The sequence below is a fragment of the Acipenser ruthenus genome, chromosome 53 (genome assembly GCF_902713425.1).
Source record: "Acipenser ruthenus chromosome 53, fAciRut3.2 maternal haplotype, whole genome shotgun sequence".
Lineage (NCBI taxonomy): Eukaryota > Metazoa > Chordata > Actinopteri > Acipenseriformes > Acipenseridae > Acipenser > Acipenser ruthenus.
In genome coordinates, this window is record NC_081241.1 from 3228615 (window position 1) to 3248241 (window position 19627).

Sequence of the window (19627 nt, forward strand, 5' to 3'; positions counted from 1 at the left end):
TCTCATTGGAAATAGGTAAATTTCAAAATATCACTGTCCTGGTCACAAAAGCAAAGTTTGTGGGGACTAATAGCCATTTTCTATACTTTTGAGGCATAAGCAATTAGGAAATAACACTTACTACCCAGGAACAAAAATTGTGTTACATAGTGTTATTATTATTATTATTATTATTATTATTATTATTATTATTATTATTATTATTATTATTATTATTATTTGTAGAATAAGTGGACCTATCTTAATTTACAGATATGCCCAAATATATAACACTGTTTCAGATCATACTGAAGATGCAAACTACTTTTTTATATTTGTCTTTAGTGTAATCCAACATCCATAAGAGAAGATTTCTAAACTGATAAATTAACTTTGTTCTTTCACTCAGAGAACTGCATGCATAGAAATAAAGGAAAGTGAGAAGATCTTTACTGAGCTGATCCGATCCATTGAGAAGATCCATACTGAGGTTATTGAGCTGATTGGAGCTAACGAGAAGGCTGCAGTGAATCAGGCTGAAGGACTCATGAAGAAACTGGAGCAGGAGATTGCTGAGCTAAGGAGGAGAAATGCTGAGCTGAGACAGCTTTCAGAGACAGAGGATCACATCCATTTTCTACAGGTAACATCACTGCTTGTTAGAAAATCTCAAGTCCATAACTGGGTCGTTTTCAGACAGACCTCTCCAATTGAATGAATCCTTGCTTTTCCCCAGGAATGTTTTGGACCCCATTCTGTTTCACTGAAAACTCCTTTTCTCCACTTTCCTGTTGTAGAATTTCCAGCTTTTCTGTGCCCCTCCTGAAGCTGGAGACTTACCCAGCATTACTGTCAATACAGACATCTCTTTTGGGGCTGTGAGAAAAGCTGTATCGCATCTTAAAGACCATATTGAGGACTTCTGCAAGGGGGAATTATTCAAAATAACCAAAACAGGTTGGTGTGAAATAGATTCCAACAGATTTCAAATAGACCATGGCTTGAGGAGGGACAGGACTTGCAAGAAATTAATAAAGACCTCTTGCAGATTGTTGGATATACGAATATTGTAAATGATTTATTTGAAATGATTTCCCCATATGTCCAGGTATACATTACATGTGTAACAACACAATAGCATTCAAACAGAGACATGGATTCAAACATTAAACAACACATTAATTCCATGTAGAATGCTAACTTATAGTCCTGCACTTTCTTATCAAAGATGTATAGGAATTGGAGGTCATGGTCATGTTTGTATTCCAAATCCTCTACAGCAGTGGTTCCAAACCTGTGGTCCGCGGACAACTTGTGGTCCGTGAGTAAACGCCAGGTGGTCTGCAACAACTGCCAAAATTAGGTAAAGCAGTGTCACGCGGCTGGCTGAGTGATTACGTCAGACCCAGGAAAGGAAACACACACAGGACGGTGAAATGATGAAGGCGCTTGCTTGCGCCGGTTTATTGCAAATAAAAAGGTTGTACAAAACAAAGAAAACACAGACTGAAGAAACAAAAGGGCGCTGTGGCAGAGCAGGGCTCTGCCTTTGGAAATACTGGCAGGGATGGAGTTAAATTCTCCTCCCTGACCAGGTTGATTGCATCAGGTGGGAGCAATCAAACAATTAATTATTCAATTATCATCCAGCCACCTGGCATAAAAGGAGGCTTCAGCCTCCCATTTGGGGGAGAGTTCTAGAAGGAGAGGAAGTAACTGTGTTTTTCTGTGTGTGCTGTTTTTTTTGTTTTTGCAAACCAGTGAAGGCAATGCCCAGCCTGGAAGCCGTATTTTTGTAAGTTTTGTTTTGTGCTTATTGTCTATTATTTCTGTTTAAAACCTTTTTGTTTGGCCCTCGTGCAGGTTTATTTTGTATTTTTGAGCATTAAAAGCTTTATTTTTTTTTTAACTTTCACACTGTCTCTGAGTCTCAACCTCTGTCATCCTCTCATAGTTGGTGTCAGTGTGGGATAACGCCACCGGGAGGCTCAGGGCAGTATTTTTTGTGTGTTTTTTGAGTTTTGTGAGTTTTTTAAAAAAAAAAAGGGCAGTAGAAGCAGGCAGCGGCTGCTGCCACCCCAGCTGGAGGACCCAGCCAGCCTTTTCCCCTGGTGCTCCTGGTGTGGGAAGGAGGACCACCGCTGGAGATCCTGCCCAGAGGTGCCACCAGCGGACTGGTGTGGGCGCTGCAAGGTCTATGGCCACAACTGGGCAGGATGCTCCTACGCCCTGGCCCAGGAGGAGGCAGATGACTCCTGGGGTTTTTTTTAAAAAGGCTTGCGGCAGAGTTGTGACCCGGCTGTGGAGCATATGGGCACACAGTGGCCATCTGCCCCACCCAAACAGAGGGGAGGAGAAGGAGGCAGAGAGGAAGGAAGACATGGGAGGAAGAGGAGTGCATGCAGTATGGGCATGAGGAGCACCACTGCCCGGAGGTGTTACAGGACACAGACCTGGAGTGTGAGGAGCCCGAACGTCCTGCGCCTGAGTGGGAGGAGCCCGAATGTCCAGAGCCCATGAGGGAGAAGTCGGTGCGTCCAGAGCCCATGAGGGGGAAGTCGGTGCGTCCAGAGCCCAAGTGGGGGGAGTCAGTGCGTTCAGAGCCCAAGAGGGGGAAGGCCGAACGTCCAGTCCAGGTATTCGCCAGCAGAGGGAGAGTTCCTGCTGGTTCCGCCTCCACCGCCATGGGGAGGACTGTGTGTCGCTTCCACTCCACCAGCAGAGGAAGAGTGCCTGCTGGTTTTGCCTCCATCGCCGCCACCAGTATTGGGAGCATGCCTGTTGGTTCCCCTGCTGCCGCTATCCCAAGAGCCAGAGGGGGTGGAGCTGCCATTCCGAGAGCCAGAGGAGGTGGAACTGCCGTTCCGAGCGCCAGAGGGGGTGGAGCTGTCGTCCCGAAAGCCAGAAGAAGTGGAGCTGCTGTCCCAAGAGCCAGAGGAGGTGGAGCTGTCGTCCCGAAAGCCAGAAGAAGTGGAGCTGCCGTCCCGAGAGCCAGAGGAGGTGGAGCTACCGTCCCGAGAGCCAGAGGGGGTGGAGCTGTCGTCCCGAAAGCCAGAAGAAGTGGAGCTGCCGTCCCGAGAGCCAGAGGAGGTGGAGCTACCATCCCGAGAGCCAGAGGGGGTGGAGCTGTCGTCCCGAAAGCCAGAAGTGGAGCTGCCATCCCGAGAGCCAGAGGAGGTGGAGCTACGGTCCCGAGAGCCAGAGGGAGTGGAGCTGTCGTCCCGAAAGCCAGAAGAAGTCGAGCTGCCGTCCCGAGAGCCAGAGGAGGTGGAGCTGCCGTCCCGAGAGCCAGAGGGGGTGGAGCTGCTGTCCCAAGAGCCAGAGGGGGTGGAGCTGCCGTCCCGACTCTGAGTCTCAACCTCTGTTATCCTGTCACAGGCACGTTGACCAAAGTAAATAGACAGACAAACAAAGTGGATGAACAGACAAACAAGTACCGCGCTGTTGCTTCCAGTGCACAATAGCAATTGTTATTTCTTTCTGAATACCTCCTCTCCACACCCGTTCTCCACTCACCGAACACACAACCCAGAGTGAGTGAAACGTGCACCTATAAGAACATAAGAACATAAGAACATAAGAAAGTTTACAAACGAGAGGAGGCCATTCAGCCCATCTTGCTCGTTTGGTTGTTAGTAGCTTATTGATCCCAGAATCTCATCAAGCAGCTTCTTGAAGGATCCCAGGGTGTCAGCTTCAACAGCGTTACTGGGGAGTTGGTTCCAGACCCTCACAATTCTCTGTGTAAAAAAGTGTCTCCTATTTTCTGTTCTGAATGCCCCTTTATCTAATCTCCATTTGTGACCCCTGGTCCTTGTTTCTTTTTTCAGGTCAAAGAAGTCTCCTGAGTCGACATTGTCTATACCTTTTAGGATTTTAAATGTTTGAATCAGATCACCGTGTAGTCTTCTTTGTTCAAGACTGAATAGATTCAATTTTTTTTTCATCTGCATATGACATGCCTTTTAAACCCAGGATAATTCTGGTTGCTCTTCTTTGCACTCTGTCGAGAGCAGCAATATCCTTTTTGTAACGAGGTGACTAGAACTGAACACAATATTCTAGGTGAGGTCTTACTAATGCATTGTAGAGTTTTAACATTACTTCCCTTGATTTAAATTCAACACTTCTCACAATATATCTGAGCATCTTGTTGGCCTTTTTTATAGCTTCCCCAGATTGTCTAGATGAAGACATTTCTGAGTCAACATAAACTCCTAGGTCTTTTTCATAGATTCCTTCTTCAATTTCAGTATCTCCCATATGATATTTATAATGCACATTTTTATTGTCTGCATGCAATACTTTTCTCTATTAAATTTCATTTGCCATGTGTCTGCCCAGTTCTGAACGCTGTCTAGATAATTTTGAATGACCTTTGCTGCTGCAGCAGTGTTTGCCACTACTCCTATTTTTGTGTCGTCTGCAAATTTAACGAGTTTGCTTACTATACCAGAATCTAAATCATTAATGTAGATTAGGAATAGCAGAGGACCTAATACTGATCCCTGTGGTACACCACTGGTTACCTCGCTCCATTTTGAGGTTTCTCCTCTAATCAGTACTTTCTGTTTTCTACATGTTAACCACTCCCTAATCCATGTGCATGCATTTCCTTGAATCCCTACTGCGTTCAGTTTGAGAATTAATCTTTTATGCAGGACTTTGTCAAAAGCTTTCTGGAAATCTAAATAAACAATGTTGTATGCTTTGCAATTATCCATTTTCAATGTTGCATCCTCAAAAAAGTCAAGTAGGTTAGTTAGACACAATCTCCCTTTCCTAAAACCATGCTGACTGTCTCCCAGGATATTGTTATCATATAGGTAATTTTCCATTTTGGATCTTATTATAGTTTCCATAAGTTTACATATAATAGAAGTCAGGCTTATTGGTCTGTAGTTGCCTGGTTCGGTTTTGTCTCCCTTTTTGTGGATCAGTACTATGTTTGCAATTTTCCACTCTGTCGGTACAACCCCTGTGTCAAGAGACTGTTGCATGATCTTGGTTAGCGGTTTGTAAATAACTTCTTTCATTTCTTTGAGTACTATTGGGAGGATCTCATCCGGCCCAGGGGATTTGTTTATTTTAAGAGCTCCTAGTCCCTTTAACACTTCTGCCTCTGTTATGCTAAAGTTATTTAAAACTGGATAGGAACAGGTCGACATGTCGGGCATGTTGTCCGTGTCCTCCTTTGTAAAAACTTGTGAAAAGTAATCATTTAATATAATTGCTATTTTTTTTTCTTCATCTATGATTTTGCCCTTTGTGTCTCTTAGACATTTAACCTCCTCTTTGAATGTTCTCTTGCTAGTATAATATTGGAAATTTTGGAATTGGTTTTAGCCCCCTTAGCAATATTGATTTCTATCTCTCTCTTGGCCTTTCTAACTTCCTTTTTGACTTGTGTTTGCAGTTCCAAGAATTCTTTCTGTGTACTTTGTTTTTGGTCCCTTTTAAACGCTCTGTAAAGTGCCTTTTTTCGCTGAATATTTTTTTTAATTGATCTATTAAACCATTTTGTCCATTTTGTTTTAGATTTACATTTGTCTACTTTTGGGATGTAATTGTTTCGCGCCTCTAGTAATATATATACTGTTGTGCCGGGATTCAATTTCTAATTAATTATTCACTTGAATCCCAGCACGTGAATTAATTATGTGCAACCTCGTGCTCACATATTAAAAATTTTAAATGCATGTGAAGTGAAGTGCAATCCCCGTGCCTAAATACAATTATACATTTTAAATACTCGTGCTGCACACGCCCATTTATATCCCGTGCAGCCATCTCCATTCACCAACATTAACACACCACACGCAACATACAACACAGAAATGCACACAGGGGCGGGGCACATTGCCACAAGCAGTTCTTGCATAAACCCATTTCTACACAATCACACGTTGTGTAATTACAATATGTATTACTGACCAAAATGAATATATATATATATATATATATATATTAACCCCTTCTCAGATGAGGCCCTTGTGAGGCTCTGTACTACAGGTATTTTGTGATTTTTGAAGTTGACTGTTTTACATAAAAAATGACTGGGGTTTTCTTGTCATGTGGCCACAAAATCCAGCTTTTATTGTAAACAAAATGCTACTTTTACATACAATGCAATGCAGCACTTGTCGGGGCCTAACATGCTACATTGCCCCCTCCCATAAAATACACTCGTCCCGAGTGTGTTAACCCTTTGTCCATTTATTAAGTGCGTGTCAGGCGCGTCAGGTCCAATTTATTTTCACATGCGCAGTTAATTTTAGACGCGCTGTTTAAAAGTAGTTTTTTGCATTTTTTTGTTGATGTCGGACAGGGTCCGACATTGGACCGGATAGGAATAATTGCAATGTCGGACCAGGACATTATACCCTGAACTTTTGGGTTACTTCCCTCCCTTGCAGTCCACTCTAACTATATACACTTTAGAGGCCACTCCTCTTCCTTGACCTGGTGTTCCCTCTCTTCCAAGGCAATCCTGGTGAATGACCACCCTTTTTCCACGTGGTCGCCCATTCAGCTGTTCCATGATGGTGCAGGGACCCATCCAGGCACTGCCCAATTTGGGGCTCCTATCTCTCTTTCTGGTAGAGAAGTACACTCAAACTCTATCTCCAGGCTCAAACTGCGCACAGGCTTGCACATTATAGTGTTTTTTCTGGCGGTTGAATGGTCCTTTGATGTGGGACCGAGGAAAAACTGTGGACACAATCCAGTCTATCCTGTAATCGGTGGACGTACTCAGGCCCTGGTCCTTTTGTTTGACCCTTCTAGTGGTCTCCCATACAGGAGTTATACTGGGGTGCAGAGTTCCCTGTTCCCTGTTCCATTATGGCTGCCGGTGAGCAACCGGCTATCTCATGAATTGCTGTCCTGTACGCCATCAACAGCAGAGGCAAGTGGTGACTCTTGGAGTTCCTCAAGTAGTCTAGACCAGTGATTCTCAAACTTTTCGCGGACCACCTGATTTTTTTTTATCTCGGCAGCCCACATAATAAGCAGTACTATACTAAAAAATAAGCATACACAAAAATCACTATAATATTAAGATTAACCATAGACTTAAACATAGTCACAAATGGAGATTAGAAAAAGGGATATTCAGAAAAGAAAATAGGAGGCACTTTTTTACACAGAGAACTGTGAGGGTTGGAACCAACTCCCCAGTAATGTTGTTGAAGCTGGGGATCCTTCCTATATATATATTAAATATGTACTTCAGACTCAACCTTAGTGGAAAATTAAATGCCCCTCAGGAAGACACCTCCAGTGGCTTTGGGCATTATAGCCCCCTGTCAGTAACAATAGTCTTCTCATGGGTCAATAATTTTGTATTATAGCCCTCCTCTCCAGTCCTTTGTAGTTTAATAACTTTGGCAGGGTTTGTCAGAATTGCCCCCCGATTTGCATGTTTCCATTGACTACTGTGCTTTTCGAAGGTTTAGTGAAATTGTCTGTTTGTATTTCTCTGCGCAAACAAGAACAAGATCCATGATTTTTTTTGGTTTGATTTGTTTGTTTTTTTTAAAATTGAGTGTTTTAATGGGAACATCCCTACGTGAGTGCCTGCAGCACAGAACTTAAGGCGAGGAAGTCAAGCGAGGAAGATGACATGGTCAGTTTTACTTTTCTTCGGTTCTGTTAAAATTGAAACCTCTCTTTTTCCTGACTTTTACAAATTGTCATAAAATATATTTGAAAAAATGTAACTTATTGCCATTATATTTTAGTGTTTGGGGCAAATATCAAAATATTTTTGACACGTTTTATGATTTGAAGTCAAAAATCTTATTCGCCAGAAATTAGAAATCAGATATATTAAAAGGCTTAATGTGAAATTAAAAACATAAATCATTGCTAAATGTGCTTAAATTTAATTCAAACCTTTAGAAACTTTGAAAATAGCAAGCCTAGTTACTCTCCAATGCTATTCTAAAAGATTATTATTATTATTATTATTATTATTATTATTATTATTATTATTATTATTATTATTAATAGTCATATTATTATTAATAGTCATATTAGTATTATTAGTATTATTATTAACATACACAGTATAATAATCATGTTACGCCTCTTTGGCAAAGTGGTGATTAGCAGAGCAGGTGAAGTGCAGGTGTAGTAATCCAACAAGAAAAGACAGACAACAAAGTACGGGTGAAATGGTTTCTGTTTTATTTGTAATCCAAATGGTCTGATGACCCAACAGTAAATAATAGGAGGACTGGCAATACACAGCGATGTGTATTGCGCAGGGAATAATTATGGGTTGCAGTCCTGTAAACAATAAAAACAATAGTCCAGTACAAACACACACAAGATACAAACACCGTCACCAGTCTAAAGTGAGCGCTGTAGTGCTCGCTGTGAAGTACAATTTATCTGTGATATAATGTGCAGGGTAGTCTGGGTTTAGTGCTGGCCGTGGGCGACAACTCCAGATCGTGTTAGCCGTCTAGTCTTAATAAACAAACAAACAGTACGCTTTAGACAGACAGACAAAACAAACAAAACACTCACGGTCATAATCACAGTATCAGTCCTTTCGGTTCTTAGCATAACCATCACAAGGAACAGATCACCTCACTGTGTCCCATTTATATACCGTCAACCATGACCCCTTGGTTAACAAGCGCACCCACTTCTCCAATCTGTGGATGCCACACCGTTAAACTTCTGGGTCAATGATTTAGTGTACCGTAGCTCAATCCCCTTTCTAGATGGCCGACTTCCGCCTAACCCTGGGAATGAACTGTCGGGCCATCCAGTCCCTTTACTCAGCGTCCTCACAGGTTGGGAAGGAGATCTAACACCAAGAATCATTCGATCTCTGTCACAGCCTCCCATTTAATGCTTTTCATAGTGCTAAAAATGGTTGTGTGGAGAATATTTTTGTATTAGTATGTGCGCTTTACTAAGCTTTTAGGTGTATTTGCAGTATTTTGTCATGTAAAAGCACACAGGTGTATGCAATATGAGCAATCACATAAGCAATAACAAGTATATCGCATACAAACATACATTTTACCGAAACATATCTTACACACAATACAGTAAGGCTTTTGATATGGTTATTTAATTTTCTTAGTTTTTTCACTTTAAGTGGCGTGCACAGGCGCTAGATTTTAACAAAAATACTGCTTGAGTGCTCAGGGTGGTCATAAACAGCTGTCTGAGGTAAGAATATTTTCTATTACAAAGCTTCTTTTTGACACAATTGTTACAAAATTATATATAACAACAAGTAATAAAGTGCTTGAAAATATGTGTGGTGAATAGTTTACTGGTTTCCAGATTAAAACACTGGCCTGATTGGAACGTCTGTCAGTCATGGCAGTGACACGGAGAGGTGGGGAAGAGGGTGTGTTGGTTTTCCCTCTCTCTGAGTGGCTGAGAGGCAGGCCTTGGGGGACTGCGCAGCCCATAAGTACTGTGTTTGGTTATGCATTTGGGTGGCCGTGATTGGGAATACACAGAGACGCTGGCTGAGAAGGCCAGTGTAAACCTAGACCAGACAGGAATGCCAGTGGTAGGAGCGAAACAGGCAAGCACGGCTGAGGAAGACAGCCAGCAATAAATAAATCATGTATTAAAATATATTGTTATGTACCCGAGGGGACTTGTGTAGTGATAGGGGAACCTTGACTATCCCAGGGTATAGTGCATAACAGCGCAGAACAGAGATCCCGAGCCGACCGACTTACCAGCAGTGGGAGCACTGCATTAAGCAGCACCTTTATGTTGTAGTTTTATTAGTGTGTTTTATTTTCCCTTTTCATTTTGCCTTTTGTTTTCATTATTATTTTGAGCACCTGCGAGTACGCCGGCATCAACCGGACTGTATACCAGTGTTGGTAACTCTGTGGTCCTGACTACCGTTGCCGGTATTCAGGCCATGGACAACAGCGTCCTCTGCAGGCCAAAATAACTCAGTGCGCCGGAGCGGCGTTTCAACTACAGTTCTGTCTCCTGTGTGTCAGTGAATTGTCCACCACCCTTCCACAGTCTCATATTAAGAAAACTGTTAAGGGATAGATTTTCTTCCGTTAGCTACACTTGTACCTCAGCAGAGTGTATTTCATAATATGAGAGTGACTTGTAAAGCCCCAATGTTAAATGCTCTACCAATTTCAGTCAAAAAAGCAGGGAATCGTTCTACTTTTAAACAGCATTGAAAACCCATTTTTATAAAATGACTTTTTTTTTACCATACTTTAACTGTTTTATAGGAATTTTCTTTGCCCTTTAAATTTTGTATAATATTGTAAAATGTTGTAAAGCACCTTGAGGTCCTTGTGATGAAAGACGCTATATAAATGTAAATAAATAAATACATTTCTAATAAAGTGTGGTAAAAGGCAGCAGTCATGTATGGAACACCTCCACAGAAGTGGTGTAGTTTATAATGAAAAGCAAGGAAATTACTGCAGTGTTAGGCTTGAACTCATTGCCACAAAGGCAAGGAAATGTGGCGTTAGTGTTTTTAACCCTAACTCACCATTCCCACCCCCACACAAGCAGCCAAAGGAATCAGATAACACAAGCAACCGCAGACTGCCATAATCAGGTAAGACATAGAACATGCAACTCTTTCCAGATGACACAAGAGACATCCATCATCATGGTCCACCGGTGGTGTAGCAATGGAAATACATTTACACTTCAGCACATACACACCCACTTCAGGCTGCAGAACCGTATCGACTTTACAGAAATAGAACTATACTTGCAGCCCACGCCTGGTTTGAAGGGATAGCTGCCAAGTGCATTTTGAGGGTTGTCAACCGTAGGCCCGACTGGGAGGGACCAGAGGTAATTCAGGATGCTCTCCACTGGGCAGGACAGGGGTCTAGCTCTGTGCCCTGACACCAAATGGAAAATCTCTTTAGCAGTTGATTAGCAGTCCTACAACAACACCCTTTCACCAAGCTGGCCGACTTCCGGTTCTGTCCTACCATCAAGTTCGCCCATCCTTGTGAAGGCATACCACCAAACATACTTAGCTTAGCTTAGCTCCCTCCCAGGTTGGTAGGTAGATTTGCACCACAGAGTCATTCTCTCTTGTTCACAATCACCTACCCCAATTTCATGTGCCCAGTATGCCACCAAAGAATGAGATACCCTGGCAAAAGTATATATTTTTTGAATCTGCTCAAAATAAAGATTTTAGAAAGGGGTAACATAACATCACCCTTCAATTCTTGTGATGCCCAAGGTAATGTTGTCACATGACATAAAAACATAAATAGAGGTCATTGTATCTTACAGGATCAGATATGACGGGCTCTGATGTATTAATAGGGGGTATTGTGGGGGCTCCCGAGTGGCGCATCCAGTAAAGGCGCTCCTCGCAGGATGTGCCCTATAGTCTGGAGATCGCAGGTTCGAATCCAGGCTATGTCACAGCTGACCGTGACCGAGAGTTCCTAGGGGGCGGCGCACAATTGGCTGAGCGCTGCCCGGGTAGGGAGGGCTTAGGTCGGCAGGGAAATCCACGGCTCACCGCGCATCAGCGACCCCTGTGGCCGATAGGGCGCCTGTGGCTCTGCAGCGGAGCCGCCAGATCTGTGTTGTCCTCCGGCACTATAGGTCTGGTGGCATTGCTGTGGATCTGCAGTGCGAAAAATGACGGCTTGGAAGGAGCACGTTTCGGAGGACGCGTGTTCCAGCCTCCGTTTCCCGAGTCGGCGGGGGGGTTGCGAGCGGTGAGCCGGGGATACAGATAATAATTGGGCATGCTAAAAAAAAAAAAAAAAAAAAAAAAAATAGGGGGTATTGTATCTTACAGGATCAGATATGACAGGCTCTGTATTAATAGAGGGTATTGTATCTTGCAGGATCCAATATGAGGCTCTCCTGTATTAATAGCGAGTATTGTATCTTGCAGGATCAGAAATGACAGGCTCTGCTGTATTAATAGAGGGTATCAGAGGGAGCATGGAAGAGAGAGTGGGGAAGAGAGAGCATGGAGGAGAGCGCACGGAGGAGAGCGCATGGAGGGAGCAGGGGGGAGGGAGCTGGGAGGAGAGAGAGCAGATAGGAGGGAGCATAAAGGAGGGAACATGGACTGATGAAGCAGGGAGGAGGGAGTGATTTGAGGATTGAGCAAACAATGACTGTTGTATGTTTAATGCTCGAGGTTGTCCTAATATAGACACCATACTGTTGGGCAAAGATATCTGATGGAGAGGAACGAACACAAGACTTCAGTGCAGTGGCAGACGTGTTCACATTGACTTTGGCTGCTGCATCGATATGGAATGAATACATATTCATTATAATCGTGAACATCTTCAAGTACTGATTTTTACACAGTGGAATGCCGTGAAAAATATATTTTTCTTTTCAGATTGCTGTTTGGAGTCTTGTGTGTGTTGTGTATTAATTTCTCTCTTTTTTTGTATCCAGTGAATGAAGTTGCAGTTTACAGTCTGCAGGCTCCACAGCCAAGGAACAGAGCTGGGTTTCTAAAATGTAAGTCTTTTCACTGAAACATTTGATTGAAAGATGTGTCACTCCATTGTGAGAAGAGCTAACACTATTCAGAGATACACATATATTTAGGGAGAAAAAGGTCTGAGTGGGGAAAATGGCAACAAATGCCCCACTCCCAGTCATTCTGCATGTATTCATCTGTCCCACTACTTGTTGGAGGGGAGTGTATAATATTTTACAATGAATAGCATCATTACTTTGTGCATTGATTGTCAGCTGCAAAATGAATACACACAAACTCTCCCAAAATAATAGAAATAATCATATTACCTCAATGCCTCTTCTGTTTTTATGTTGTAGCCATATGTCATAAACAGCCATTATAAAAAATAACCTGCTGTAATATTTATTTATCTGTCTCTCTTTTTGTTGGTTCTGCATTCAAACCTAGTGGAGATTTTTTCAGTGATTTGACTTTCCTAACCATCTCTACTCTAACCGTCCTCTTCTCTTCAATCAGATTCCTGTCAGCTCACACTGGACTCCAACACAGCATATAGAGAGCTCTGTCTGTCTGAAGGGAACAGAAAGGTCACACGTAAGAGAGAGACCCAGCCATATCCTGATCATCCAGAGAGATTTGGCAGACTAGCCCAAGTGCTTTGTAGAGAGTGTTTGTATGGGACTCGCTGTTACTGGGAGATTGAGTGGAGTGGGGAAGGGGCTGATATAGGAGTCACATATAAAGGAATCAGCAGGAAAGGAGGGGATCGTTGCTGTGCCCTTGGATGCAATGACAAATCCTGGAGTTTGTTCTGCTCTAATTCCAGTTACTATGCACAGCACAATAATAAGAGAACTGCAATAACTGCCCCCCGCTCCCCCAAAATAGGAGTGTATCTGGACTTTAATGCCGGCACTCTGTCATTTTATGGCGTCTCTGACACAATGACCCTCCTGCACAGATTCCAAACCACATTCACTGCACCTCTCTATCCTGGGTTTTGGCTTCATTACTGTGATTCCCCTGTAACAATCTGCCAGCTGAACTAGACTTTTTTGTGTTTTAAGAAAACCTTTGTCATTGGACTCCCTGTCTGTCTTCTCTGAAGGGAATGTTCAATCTGACACAGCTTTGTATGAAAGTTAGGGGGTAAAATGGCACCACCTGCAGAGTGAAATGAGGCAACTTATTTGTTTTTACACTTGGGGCTGAGGCAGCCTCATTTTTACTGTTTAATCTCGGTCAGGTTAGTGTTTTTGTAATTGTAAACAGCTGTTTCAGCATAAAATGTTCAGTATGTCCTGAGTATTTATTGATTACAAACACATAAATAGCACCAAGTGGCAGACTTAGTTGGCATCTCTGCACAGTGATAGAATCCCCACAGTAAGTATCTCTTAACAGTAGAACCGCCATGGTAGTCATTTTGGCGGTTTTCACTTTTAAAATTTAAATTACTCTGTGTGTATTAAAGATCCGCGGTTGTCTGTTCCTGGCTTTTCCTAAATACATGTATTAAATAGACTGACGGCGTTTGAAAGTCAGAATCGCAGAAATAAAAAAGTTATAAGCACTTCTACCTAGAACTGCCAAAAGTAGTCATTTTGACGGCTTGTTACAATACATGCTTTTATTAATAATATAACCTGCAACACGCTATTTTTTTATATGTATACAAGCCAGTTTGTTATCTGTACCTCCGCTGAGTTTACAGCAGTATGTATTTGAATAGACTATTGCTCTTGACATCTAGATATGTGTTATCCAAATATCTATTGTAATCCTATCAATTACTTGCAGAACTGTCGTCTGGCTGTCTACGTGAGCATATATAGTCTGCTGTATTATAATTTTACTAATACAAGAAATCTTGATATTTTTGCGTTTTGATTTGAGAGCAACTACAGATATATTTGCCTTGGCATCAGAAATTTGGAACGACTTCACTGAAAACAACATTGCCTGTTTCAAGCTAAACATAAAACATTACATGGACAAGCAGCTGTTTCCGACAAGAGCACTGTGTCGCTTGACAAACAAACCTGTCAAATTTGGGATCAAGTTTTGGCTGGCAGCAGACCCTAACCCTACCTGTGCAAAGATGAAACTCGCACCGCTGGTCAGAGACTGGGTGTCAAGTTGAAGAAAAGAAAACAGCCTGGTTGCAACAGTAAACAAAGAAGAAGAGCGTTTCCACCATCTGCGCAAACGTAGTACTCAGTGAAAGCAATCACCAGTGTCGAGTTGCTGTATTTGACAATGTACTGGACATGACTGCCATCAATTCCTTAGTTTTGTACAATGAATGCACCGGGGAAAACATCAGTAGGAGAGATCTCTTATGATGCTAGCCACTGCGATTTGGCAGAAAGTTTTTGATCAGAAAACTGCAAAGCGGCAGGTAAACGCAGCTCAACCTGGATATAGTGCGCAGCCATCAAGTGACACACACAACAGACAACAATGCCAGGTAACTAAATGCAGTAAAAATAAAACTTCTGATATCTGTGCCCAGTGTGAAAGAGCAGTATGTGGTAAATGCACACGACAAGTTGATAAGCGTTACATCTGTGCGAATATGGGGCCTACTTTGAAGTATGTTTCCCTGAATGCGCATTCCTGTTACACAATGGGAACTCAGTTATTTTCTTTTTTATGTTATTTTTTATAAATAATTATTTATATTTTACAATTGTGTATGTAGGCCTACATATAACCAGTTTACAGCTGGTTACACAATATTTTGTTTTGAAATGTTTATTTTATTATAGTTTTTCATTTTTTTGAAGTCGTGCTTTACAGTAGGGTAATGTGAAAAAAAAGCCTTTTATGTTATTTTTGTAAATAATGACTTCGTTTTCACAATTTTGTATGTATATATAGCAGTTTACATCTGTTTACACAATATCTTCTTTTGAAAATTTTGAGTTGTATCTGATAGTTTGTGTTTCATTTTCATATCGAAGCTGTTTAAAATGTACCCGGCAAAATGACTACTGCTGGCGGTTCTAGGTAGTAGCATAAACCTGGCGGTTCTAGTGTTTGTAGCTAACTAAATAATTCCACAATGTGTACCTATATTGCACTTCCATGGGCTACATAGGTCTCAAATGTGCAGTTTTGAAAAACATGACATCTGGTGCTACTTTAGGCTAAAGAAAGTTGTCAGTTTCTATGCCTTATTCTCAGGGTGCTATATGTTTACTATAGCAGTTTTTTCTTTCAACACTGCACATTTGACACCTATATAATGAATGGAAGTGCACAGCAAGTGAGATTCATGGGATTATTTTGTCAGTTCCAATCCCTATCAATGTAAGGTCGTGTAAATAGCAGTTCACAATACTAGCCATGTCAAAGGCATGTCAGTATAGTTTCTAGCAGATTTCTGTATACAGTAGAATCCTATTAGCTGAATAGCGTTTGAATTTGTTGCTGAAGTTTATGGTACCACTTTATATGAAGATGTCATTTTTAATTTTTTTATTAACGTTATATATGCTTAAAAGATGAGTTATAATGTTTTTATAATACATTATAGAACAAGTAATACAGGGTAGTAACAACTTTTACTAATGTGTTATAAATACTTAATAAATGATATAACACTAGGTCCTCATATAAGTACCAGCAGAAATGGTTTCGTATGCACCAAAATGATGGGTCATCATCCAAGTCACTGTCTATAGATCAAACAATTCTGTCAGAGGCCACAACAATAGTTTATGAATCTTTAAGTAGTTTGGATTGCTGGTTATTATCATTTTTAACAAATTATTTTGCCACCCTTGGGATTCAAAAGCAAAAACCCAAACACTTTGTTACTTTTAGTGGTCTAGTGTTTTGATGGCACAACAGTATTAATAAAAGGATATAACTGAGGGTGAAAAATATATTGAGTAAAATGGCTAAGGAAATGTACTTTTTAAACTATCATTGGTTGTTTCAAGTGGCCATTAAAAGAACATTCTTGATCTTATTAACTGGAGTGGTTTCATATGTCACTCTCCATTTTTTAATAAAAACTTGAAGCAGGCCAATGATAGCGCTAGCAGGGAGGGACTGTAGTTAAATTGGAACCGTCCCAGAGATCGATGACAAAGAGACGGGAAAAATGCCTTGCAAGCATGAGCACCCTCGCTGCCTTTATGAAAAAGCTTTTCTGTTAAAAATGTACTGACGGTACACCTTTGTGTCTTAATGAACATTATGGAAGTCTGCATTTCTCTTTATTGGTACCGGCGTACCAGTTATTTGAACCTCTGATTTAATAATGTTTCTACGATACATTTAGGAACAAGTAATACATGGTAGTAACAGCATTTACAAATGTGTTAGAAATGTTTCATAGGTTATAAGAAATATGCACTAAATGAAATATATATTAGCTGTAAACAAATCAGAACAAATCACATTAAACACAATTGATTTACACTTCATTTTATGGGTCATTTATTTGTTATTTTAAATTAATCTGCTTACTGAAAAAGTTGTTTTATTATTTGTACAAAACACTTGCCATAGCACTGTCAATGTGGTATAGGGCATCCATGGGCAGCCAGCGTGGCACTGATTCGACACGGCAGGTAGCGATTCTGCAAGGTGCTTTTTAAATTGTGCTGGAACGATACGGGACCATTCCTCAATGATTACCAGCCTCTAATTCCTTCAGGTTGTGTTGTATTGGGGGTGGAAATCTGCAGTCAAGTCAGAATGACCCATACATAGAGAGAGACACATCACTTTAGAGATTGTTCCTTTTGAAAAATCCTAAGCAACTGGTGCCTTCTTGAAAACAGAAGCACCTGCCAGAATCTCATCAAGCAGCTTCTTGAAGGATCCCAGGGTGTCAGCTTCAACAACATTACAACAACAACAAGCTTCAACAAGCTTCAACAACAGCATTCTTATTATGTGAGGGTAATGTCCAGCCAGTGATTTCAAGTACAAAAACAGTCCGTATTTATAGCAAACACAAAATAATAAACCCGCCCCTCTACCAGCGATAGTATCGGGGAGGGGTATACGGCGGGTTTCAGTCCCAAACAGAAAACAACATGGTGTATGAAATTGTGTTCTTCACCCAGGGAATTGTGGTGTGGTGTGATGATGTGCAGTGAGGATAGTGCAGCTCCCATCTCCTAATCCTCTGCAACAAAAACACAAACAAAACACAGCTCTGTGGCATGTTAGTCACATCAGTATAAGGGGCCAAACTCAAGTAGCTGTGCCCCCTTTGTATTACCAAACGGTCACAGTTTATCCAATCGCTGCCTGCCCCGCAGCTGACCACAATGGAGTTATTTAGCAAACTCGCCTCTACGCACTTTCTCCAAAATGGCCGAACTTCCAGTTACCGTCACCTTCGAGTTGCCCCACCTACGGGAAAGCATGCCACCAACCTTACACAGCGCCCTTTCTGGTCGGGAGGGAGATTTGCAGCTCAAATTCCTTCTCTCTCTGTTACATATCTCACCCCTCAAATAATGCCGAAGGAACACTCGACTAACCCTAAATCCCCAATTGTCCCCACTCCCTTGAAAAAAATTAGCATTTTGGTGCTCCTTACCCACATGATTCTTTACTTGGTAGTGGAAGGGTTGCTGCGCCAGATACCACCGAGTTATCTGGGCGTTCGTGTTCCTCATCATATGTAACCACGTTAAAGGGGCATGGCCCATGACAAGAGAAATGGAATGTACCAATAAGTAACAGCGAAGCGCGTGTGTAGCCCATTTAATGGCCAAACACTCTTTCTCAATGACAGAGTAATTTATTTCCCTGGGAGCCATTTTCTTGCTCATATAAATAATAGGGTGTTCTAATAGGGTGTCTCCAACAGCTTCTCAGGACAGGACCGCCCCCAGACTAATATGGGAGGCAACAGTTTGGCGAATAAACTCTTTACTGAAATCTGGTGAAATGATAGCTGGGGCCTGTCCACTAATTAATTTTGGAGCAGTCTTGGTTAGATCCACCAGGGGAATACTCTGGGACAAAGCAGTGATAAAAGCCCGCTAACGCCAGTAGTGATCTCACCTGAGACTTGGTTTTCAGGATCATGTTTGCCAAATGCACACTTGCCCAGATTGGCCATCAGCCTCGCCTCCCTTAGAGACTGTAGGACAGCCGAAAGCCTAACAATATGCTCTCTCCAGGTCAAGCTAAAAATCACTACATCATATCAATACACGCAGTGGCATACTTCTGATGGGGTGCAAGGACCTGGTCCATCAGTCTCTGAAAGGCAGCCAGGGCTCCATGCAGTCCAAACGGCATTTGCCAGTATCCCTCGTCCTTCTGAAGCTAGGCCAGATCCTCCCCACCGGACCTCCGTCAACACTGGTGGAAGTCATGCTCACCTCCTTCAGGACCAGGTTCTCGCAGACCCAGCACTACCTTTCCTGTTCGGCACCGACACCAGTGATGTCGGACTTGGGTCAGCGCATGTCAGAGTTGGATGCACTGTCACATTCCTCGGTCCAGTTAAACCGCTTCCCCTTCTTGGTGATGGAGTGCAGTGGGTGGGCGATGTCAGCGAACCCCTGTACGAACCGCTGATAGTAGGAGGCCAGCCTGAGTAAGCCCCTCACTTGGAGGACTGACATCAGTATTAGCCACCCCTGCACTGCCTCCAGCGTGGCAACCTCTTAGGCCCCCACCACGTGACCGAGGAAATGGGTCTCCTGGCCCATTAGGTGGTACTTTCCCTGGTGCAGCTTCAGGCCAATGGCCCGGATCTTGTCCAGCACCTTCCTGAGGTTGGCAATGGCCTACTCGTAGGTCGCTGTATGGATGAGCAAGTCGTCCAGGTAGACCACGCAGGCCAAGCGGGCCATAAGACGCTCAAAAGTGGCGGGGGCATTGCACAGCCCGAATGGCATCACGTGAACTGCCAGAGGCCGTGCCCTGTGGTGAAAGTTGTCTTCGGCCAGGCCTCGGGGGCTAGCTCAACCTGTCAGTAGCCACTGTGCAGGTCAAGGGAGCTGAACCAGCGGGAGCCCGTGATTTTGTTTGCGGCCTCATCAATGTGGGGAAGCGGGTAGGCATCCTTCTTCGTGACCACATTCTCTGGTAGTCGACACAAAACCGAAGGCTGCCATTCTTCTTTGGCGAGAGCACTATGGGAGCTGCCCTGGGGCTGTCAGATGGCTCTATCACTCCATCGGTTGCCATCTCCCAGATAATGCCCTC

At 42.6% G+C, this 19627-nt stretch overlaps 1 protein-coding gene across 1 annotated transcript in view; it reads left to right on the forward strand.

Annotated features, from left to right (window-relative positions):
* The window catches only part of LOC117432508 (tripartite motif-containing protein 16-like), a 33850-nt gene extending 15096 nt beyond the window's left edge, over positions 1-18754 (forward strand). The window contains exons 3-6 of the mRNA XM_059016442.1: positions 389-622; positions 777-936; positions 12403-12468; positions 12950-18754. Of these exons, the coding sequence (XP_058872425.1) occupies positions 389-622; positions 777-936; positions 12403-12468; positions 12950-13482 (993 nt within the window). The 3' untranslated portion in view covers positions 13483-18754. The remainder of the gene's footprint in view (positions 1-388; positions 623-776; positions 937-12402; positions 12469-12949) is intronic.
* The last annotated feature ends 873 nt before the right edge of the window (positions 18755-19627 follow it).